Source organism: Nicotiana sylvestris, chromosome 4, assembly GCF_000393655.2.
Source record: "Nicotiana sylvestris chromosome 4, ASM39365v2, whole genome shotgun sequence".
NCBI classification, from domain to species: domain Eukaryota; kingdom Viridiplantae; phylum Streptophyta; class Magnoliopsida; order Solanales; family Solanaceae; genus Nicotiana; species Nicotiana sylvestris.
The window spans coordinates 35128548-35136681 of NC_091060.1; the positions used below are offsets into that span (position 1 = coordinate 35128548).

At 38.4% G+C, this 8134-nt stretch overlaps 2 protein-coding genes across 2 annotated transcripts; both read right to left on the bottom strand.

Moving 5' to 3' along the window:
* Positions 1–2128: 2128 nt before the first annotated feature.
* On the bottom strand, positions 2129–3476 carry LOC138889421 (uncharacterized). Its single transcript, XM_070172728.1, has 4 exons — positions 3231–3476; positions 2885–2961; positions 2614–2764; positions 2129–2356 (listed from the first exon to the last, which is right to left on the bottom strand). The coding sequence occupies exons 1-4, from the start codon at positions 3474–3476 to the stop codon at positions 2129–2131; spliced, it is 702 nt and encodes a 233-aa protein (XP_070028829.1).
* Positions 3477–3661: 185 nt separating this feature from the next.
* On the bottom strand, positions 3662–4175 carry LOC104230761 (uncharacterized). The gene is made up of 2 exons (XM_070172729.1): positions 3928–4175; positions 3662–3860 (listed from the first exon to the last, which is right to left on the bottom strand). The coding sequence occupies exons 1-2, from the start codon at positions 4173–4175 to the stop codon at positions 3662–3664; spliced, it is 447 nt and encodes a 148-aa protein (XP_070028830.1).
* Positions 4176–8134: the final 3959 nt, after the last annotated feature.

An 8134-nucleotide genomic window follows, 5' to 3' on the forward strand; every position in this document is an offset into this window, starting at 1 on the left:
GGATGCTAGAGAAAGCATGGTATATAATATCAGGGACAAAATTATGCACTTGTGCTCACATGAAAAACAATATTGCTTCATGCAGCGTGTAACAATTGATACCTATCCTAGCCAGAATTTTTAGATAGTTGAAGAGTTCACCCAAACATCATGTGACTCGCTCATGATGGAAGGTGTGCTGATGACTGCAGGTTAAAAAAAAAAAACTGACATGCTTATGAGCTAGCAAGTTTTAGAAAAATGGGCACGTATAACATCTTAGGTAAATTCCACGTTAGAAAGGGTGGGAATAATAAAGCGTTACGTTATATAAAATAAAATATAATTCCACATAGTACAAGCACTTTTAAACGATATGGCATTGTCCAAGAAATTAATGTGTGAGATCTTTTGGACCATCGCAGACAATATATATATTTTTTATAATTTGGGCTGTGTGATAATTTAACATAATTAACTAGGTACACAGCTGCATGGAAGGATATTCGATGTAATCATTATAAAACAGCTGCACTATTGGATGATTACACGAGTCACATCAGTCCTGAATTTGGGTGTTTTCTTCCACAATATTCTTGGCAACATTTGATTATATTGTTGTGTATGCTGAGCTTATGCTATCTGGATATGTGGTCCTTGCATTAAGCTGATGTTCCACTTATAGAATTCAAAATCTGAGGTCCCAAAAAAATGAAAGATTCATTCATATTTCATACATAGAACCAAGACATTCCCTACTAACAATTCACTGCGAGAACAGGACATTCTCTATCCAAATCTGTTTATATACCCAAACATAAAGCATACTGATTTTTAATATCAAGTATAGTAGAAACAAACAACCAATTTTACAGAATGGAATCTCCATTTTATCAACATTAATGGAATGCTTCTTCATTTGGGTGGCTGATATTGAGATGAATTTTGGCCCCTTTATTTTCCAGCCTCCTAATTTAACGTTGTGGTACAAAGATGCATGAGGTTGCCATGTGATGAGTTTCCCATCAAAGTGCTCATATATGCCTGGAATGGAACTATGGGAGGGATAATGGTATAATAATTTGTTTTCGATCATAATCTGGTTTACCTCTTGAGTAATACAGTCTAGTTAACATCTGCAAGTAAAAGCCTAAAACCTATGTTATGACAACTTTGAATATTCCCCAGAAAGCAAATGACCTGCCTGGTACGTAGATCTATTTGCCAAAGCCAATCCTACCGATTCAAAGGTGCAATTACATAATCACAAAGTGCATTTTTTTTCCTCAATAACAATGGTATATATTCGACCAGTTAACACCAACAACAACAAGCCCAGCGAAATCTCACAAATGGGATTTGGGGAGAGTGAAGTGTACGCAGACCTTACCCCTACCTAATGAAGGTAGATAGGTTGTTTCCGAAAGACCCTCAACTCAAAAGAAGTGAAAATGAAGCAATAAATAGACAGTAGCAACAACCAGGTAAGTAGACATGGGAACAAATGAAGATACGTGCAACAACAAATATCTAAGAATATGATCTATAAAAATAAATTCAGTTTTGATGGAAATAATGACATAATATAAAATAGCAAGGGGCTAGGCATAGAAAAATACAAGACTAGGATTAATACTACTGGGATGCCTAGATGAAACTCTAGACTGCATGTCAACCCGCAATCCTAATCTTCGACCTCCACACCCTCCTATCGAGGGCCATGTCCTTGGTAAGCTGAAGTAGCATCATGTCCTGCCTAATCACCTCACCTAGTACTTCTAAGGTATCCCTCTACCCCTCCTCTGACCCACCATGGTCAACCTCCCACACCTTCTAACCGAGGCATTCTCCTCTTCACATGCCCGAACCATCTCAGCCTAGATTCCCACAACTTATCTTCTAAAAGAGTCACGCCCACCTTGTCCCTGATATACTCATACATAATCTATATCTCCTGGTATGCCCACACATCCATCTCAACATCCTTATTTCAGCTGTTTTCAATTGTTGAACATGTGATTTCTTGACTGACCAACACTCGGCTCTATGCAACATGATCGGTCTAACTACCGCTTTAAAGAACTTGCCCTTAAGTCTAGGTGGCACATTCTTGTCACATAAAACACACCAGAAGTGAGCCTTCATTTCATCAATCCCGCTCCAATACGGTTGCAACATCCTCATCGATTTTTCCGTTACCCTGTATCACAGACCCAAGATATTTGAAACTATCTCTCCTGGGGATGACATGTGCATCCAGCTTCACGTCCACTTCTACTTCATGAGCCCCAATACTAAACTTACACTCCAAGTACTCTGTCTTTGTCCTGCTCAACTTGAAACCTTTAGACTCAGGGTTTATTTCCACACCTCTAGCCTAGCATTAACCCCATAACGTGTCTCATCAATCAACACTATGTCATCTGCAAATAACATACACTATGGCACCTCTCCTTGAATGTGTTGCGTCAACACATCCATCGCCAGGACAAATAAAAATGGTCTAAGAGCTGATCCTTGATGCAACCCTATCTCTACTAGGAAATAGTCCGAGTCATCTCCCACAGCCCTCACCCGAGTCTTAGCTCCATCATACATGTCCTTAATCACCCCTAATATACTCTACCGGGATACCGCTAATCTCCAAACATCTCCATAAAACCTCCCTAAGGACTTTATCGTGGCTTTTTCTAAGTCAATAAACACCATATGCAAGTCATTCTTCCCTACATATACTGTTCCATCAACCTCCTTGCTAGATGAATGGCTTCTGTAGCCGACTGCCCTGGCATGAAACCAAACTGGTTCTCCAAAATAAATACACTCCTTCCCACCCTCCTCTCTACCATCCTCTCTCAAACTTTCATGGTATGACTCAGCAACTTGATACCTCTATAGCTATTACAATTCTGGATATGTCCCTTCTTCTTGTACAACGGGACTATCAAACTCCGCCTCCACTCTTCGGGCATCCTCTTCGTCCTAAAAATAACATTAAAAAAATAGTAAGCCACTTCAAGCCTGCCCGGCTTACATTTTGTCAAAATTCAACCGGAATCTCGCCTGGTCCGGTCGCCCTACCCTTCCTCATCTTTCGCATAACCTCCGCAACCCCTAACATTAATACGTCTACAAAATCCGAAATCACACTAGCTTTCCGAGTCTTCCAACTTCCCAAGCTCAATGGTCATATCCTCATCTTCGTTCAAGAGTCTATGGAAGTACATTTGCCATTTTCTCCTAATACATACCTCCTCTACCAAGACCTTACCTTCTTCGTTTTTAATGCACCTCTCTTGGTCCAAGGCAAGTGCCTTTCTCTCTCTAGCCTTGGCTAATCGGAACAGTTTCTTGTCACCGCCTCCACCTCCTAGCTCCTCATACAAGTGTTTAAATGTTGTATTTTTGGCAGTCGTGACAGCTAACTTTGCCTCTTTATTAGACTTTTTATAAAACTCCATATTCGTCATCATCTCCTCCTCATCGGCGCTCTCCATTAGTTTCACATATGCTGCTTTCTTGGCTTGTACTTTTTCTTGCACCTCTCCATTTCATCACCAGTCCCCTTTGCGACCCCCCGGGTAGCTCTTCGTGGCCCCTAGCACCTCTCTAGCAGCTTTCCTAATGCAGCCCGCAGTCGTGGTCCACATACAACTGGCATCCCTACTACTACTCCAAGCCCTCATAGCCAACAACTTCTCCCCTGATACTGAGCTTTGTCCTTAGTCAAGGTTCCACACTTGATCTTAGGTTTCCAGTACACTGCACTCCTCTTCCTTTCTCTCATAATCTCCAACTCCAGTACCAAAAGCCTATGCTGGGTCAAAATCCACTCACTCAGTATAATCTTGCAGTCAATGCATAAGCCTCTATCACTCTTCCTGCAAAGAAGGCAATCAATCTGAGACACAAGAGGGACCACCCTCGTTCCTAACTCCAAAATTGAACCCGTCGTGCACATTTCCATATCCCTCAGCTGACTCTCCAATGTAGCAATTAAAATCACCTCCTATGAATAGCTTCCCAGTGTGCGAAATACCTCTCACCACCTCATCCAAATCTTCCCAAAAGTGATTTTTAACCTCCTTGTCCAAGCTTGCTTGCAGAGCGTAAGAGCTAATCATACTTAAAGTGTGTCCACCAACCACTGGCTTAATATATATCAACCTATCGTTCACCCTCTTAATATTTACCATGAGCTCCCTAAGATCCTTATCTACTAAAGTTCATACCCCGCTCTTGCCCCTAGCCCTTCCCGAATACCATAGCTTATACCGGTTAACATCACGTGCATTATTACCCACCCACTTAATCTCCTGGACACACGCGATATTGATCTTCCTCTTTTGGAGAATCTTCCCTAGCTCTATAGACTTTCCCGTCAATGTCCCTATATTCTAGGACCCTACTCTTAGCCTAGAGGAAACCTTACTCCCCTTGCCCCCCTCCCCACCCTAGACCCTGCCCGAGCTAATGACCTCACTCCATCATCACTCACACCAGCCACTCTAAACTGAGGAAATACTATGCTAGTACCACTACAAAGCGCAGCTAGATACAATAGGAATAGCAAGTAGTCTACAGTTCAACACACTAATTGAATACAAATACACGGAAGTAATTAAGTGATGCAAGTGAATGTGATAAATAAAAACATAACACAAGGAGAGGCAAATCGAACTAAAAAACTAAAAATTAAAGGACGGCAGGCAAATACTAAATGTATCAAATACCAAAGACAGGAAAGGTGGAACCTAGACCACGCCGGAGATATCGAGGTGCTGCCCCTATATATTGAGAACCTGTGAGAGGGACGCCCGGTACTGGAACAATGGTTGGAATGATGAATGTCTTGTCGAACAAATGTCGGAGAGATTGCCGGTAAGTACGTCAAAACCCACGTCGGCACGACTGCCGAAAACACCCTCATTGCAGCACATAAAGAAGAGGGAAAAGTAGGAGTGGATGTGTCGGTGACAGAGGCAAGCAGCCTCGCAGGAATCCGACCAGAAGAAGGGGAAAAAGGAGAGAAAGAATGGGGGGAAGAGAAATCGAGGGGTGGAAGAAGAAGAAGAAGAGAGAAAATGAGAGAAAGCACGGACGCCGGAACAGGGGCGGACCCACATGGCGTCAAGAGGGTTCATATGAATCCGCTTCATCGAAAAATAGCACTGTATATATAGGTATATTTTTTCAGTCTTCAAATAAGTAAAGGTATAAATATAATTTTGAACTCACTTCAAACAAGTAAGTTGCTTAGCCTGTTGATAAAGAGGGTTCAAGTTTTCCATATGGTCCTGATTTCGAAACCAGCTAGTCACATATGACCTCTATTTTTGTTTTTTGAACCCGCTTGATAAAAATCCTGGGTCCGTCATTGCGCCGGAATACCCACCGGCGCCGGAACCTAAACAGAGGTGATGCATAAAAATCATATTCGACCAGTTAACATATACCTCAAATGTTCTAGCTACCAGGTATTTGCTATTCTTGCTAGCATAAGTATCTTATAACTGTTTACCACTATTTAGGTATATGAAAAGAATCATCTAGCATTTTCTTTGTTTCTATTAAGAATTGAACCTTCATCTCTTATGATTTTCACCTGCTAGCGAAGGCCAATTCTCTACTGTTGCACGCTACATATAGCATCCATGTCCCTACCCGTCTCATTATATTTGATACTCTTTTTATTTCTTTTTACTTGTTCGGTATTTTAAATATAATATTTTCCATATCTTGTCTCACTCTAGCAAATCAAGAGATTAATTATTATTTTTTAATTTTATACTTATCATTAATAAAAGGTTTGAGATTCAAAAGTGATTTTATCAATTGAGGTTAATTACATTTTACCTTCCCCAATATTCTATTTAATAGAAAAATAATAAAAGAAAAGAAATTCAGGCAAGACTTCGTTAGGTAGTTGAGGCAAGAGATATTAGTTCCAGGTAATTCGGCAGAGGGAGAGAGAAGGTAGTAATTAGAGTGGAATTAAATCCCCCAATCTTGAGTCTTGAAGTCACATTTATAGTTGCTAACTAATATCTTGAGGCAAACATTCATTTCATAGGGACAATATACCTTTACAAGAAAAGAGATTGGCCTTTTAATTTCTCTCCTCTCTTTATTCGAGAGCCTTTTGGACTATGCAAAAGTTTTTTGTTTTTTGAGAAATGAGGCTTTGATTTTCTCCAACTAATTTTTGGGAATATTATATGGGGTTTTGTTGAAACTCATTATTCAAAGAAGTTTCTGTATCTTCTTTTTAGATCTCACCTTGAGAACATGGACATTGTCCAACGGAAAGGTAACATACATTGAAACAACAAAAGTTTAATTTGAAAAATATGCTTCACTTTCTTGGGACAACTTGTAAAAGTTGCATAGTATATTAAATTAGAACAAGAATTGGATCTTCCTATTTCCTAGCCAAACTAGGTCCCCTATTTACCTTTCCAGTCTTGTCCGATTGATTTTTTACTAAAGAGTAACTTTACCTGGGATAGCTTTTCTTGGTTACATATAAACTCAAAAATTACCATTTGTTTCCTCTTCCACTCCTCTTTGATTTGATTATTTGTGTGTGTCTCTTTTTCATTTGATGTCTACACTCTCTACTAAGGTCATGTATTTTTTTTATTTTTTTTTTCAGTTATGCTGTATTTGAGGTCTGATAGTGTTTTGTCTAGGACTGCTAACAATTTTTATTGTTTTTTTTAGCCTTTTCATTTATTTGTTGTCTTTGGGGATGCTGATACTATTTTTCTGGTTTCTGTTATTGTTACAAATTTTTTGTCTCTGAGCCGAGGGTCTCTCGGAAACAACCTCCTTATGCCTTCGGAGTAGGGGTTGTTGTTGTTGTATTTCAGATCTATTAATCCGATTATACTCCAGTTTCACGTCAGATAACTACTCCCTCCGATCCACAATAAGTGACCAATTTATTTTTTTATTTTGGTCCAAACTAAGTGTCCAGTTATATAATCAAGAAAAAAATCAATTTGTTTTCCAAAAATACCCTTATGTACGTATCCCTAAAAAGTCATTTACTACTCACATTTGAGAAGAGAAGTAAGTGCTACTATAACTTTGGTGCAACATTTAATTAAGGGTAGTTTAGTCACACTAACTATTTTAGTCTAGAATTTAGTATTTCTTTAATAGGTGTGCCCAAAGCAAATTGGTCACTTATTGTGTATCGAGGGATTAGTTACTATTTAGCCTCATTGCTGTTAATTCTTATTCTAGAGTCTTAACGTTAATAGATTTGTAATTAAATTGGTATTTTATGATTAATCAAGCGTAGTTTATATATAACAAGTCCTAGAAAAAGGTACAAAATCGAGAATATAAATTCCCGATACTATTCTAAAAAATAAAATAAAAAAAACTTTACGTCATGTTATCAAAGTTGAATCCATAATAAAATATACTATCTTTTAACCCTTAACTGAGCCATAATTCTACGAGAATATGGAGCTCTTAACACTACTGAGTCGACCAGAGGCGGATCCAGTATATTAATTCTATGGGTTCAGGATTGAGTTCGATTATTAAACCCACCATATTGTTTTGAGTTATAGGTTCAGAGTTTAATATTTTCAACAATTTCAGTAGCTTTTACACTAATAAACTCGGATTTAGGCTAAAAAATATGGGTTCAAATAAACTCGCATCTAATCTGCTGATTAAATCTATATTGAAATATATAATTAATAGAGGTTGTTACATAAAAAATATTCAGTTGAAAGGAATCTTATGGAGCAAATGACTTGTCAATCGGAATAGTACTAGTAGAACATATAATAGTAATTGAGTAATTAATAGGTGTTGGAGTTGCAGTGTCCTAAGCCTTGGCAATGCGTGTTGGCCTAGCTAGACATGCATACTTCAATGGAGAAAAATGGAGGAGACATTTGAGTTACAAATTACGAACAACACATGGCTACTTCTAGGAATAGTCAATCAAGTATTCATTTCCCCATGCAATAATTAAAGTTTCCACAATTCTTACTAACAACCCCCACTTTCATTTATTTTTTTAAAAAAACATTTTCTTTTCTTATAGAAGTAAAGAGAAATTATTTTCTATTGCTTGATTAATTTTTGAATGGTCTGTATTATCTGTCGGTGTTTTTGCATATATGATATA

Excerpts from the sequence above, each read along its gene's own strand:
- LOC138889421 (XM_070172728.1), bottom strand. The coding sequence starts at position 3,476 with ATGGAGAGCGCCGATGAGGAGGAGATGATGACGAATATGGAGTTTTAT. Across the intron at positions 2,962-3,230 it reads GTAAGGTCTTGGTAGAGGAG|GACGAAGAGGATGCCCGAAG; the intron begins GTATGTATTAGG and ends TGTTATTTTTAG. Across the intron at positions 2,765-2,884 it reads GAAGGGACATATCCAGAATT|GGCAGTCGGCTACAGAAGCC; the intron begins GTAATAGCTATA and ends GTTTCATGCCAG.
- LOC104230761 (XM_070172729.1), bottom strand. The coding sequence starts at position 4,175 with ATGGTAAATATTAAGAGGGTGAACGATAGGTTGATATATATTAAGCCA. Across the intron at positions 3,861-3,927 it reads TATGGAAATGTGCACGACGG|GAAGAGTGATAGAGGCTTAT; the intron begins GTTCAATTTTGG and ends CCTTCTTTGCAG.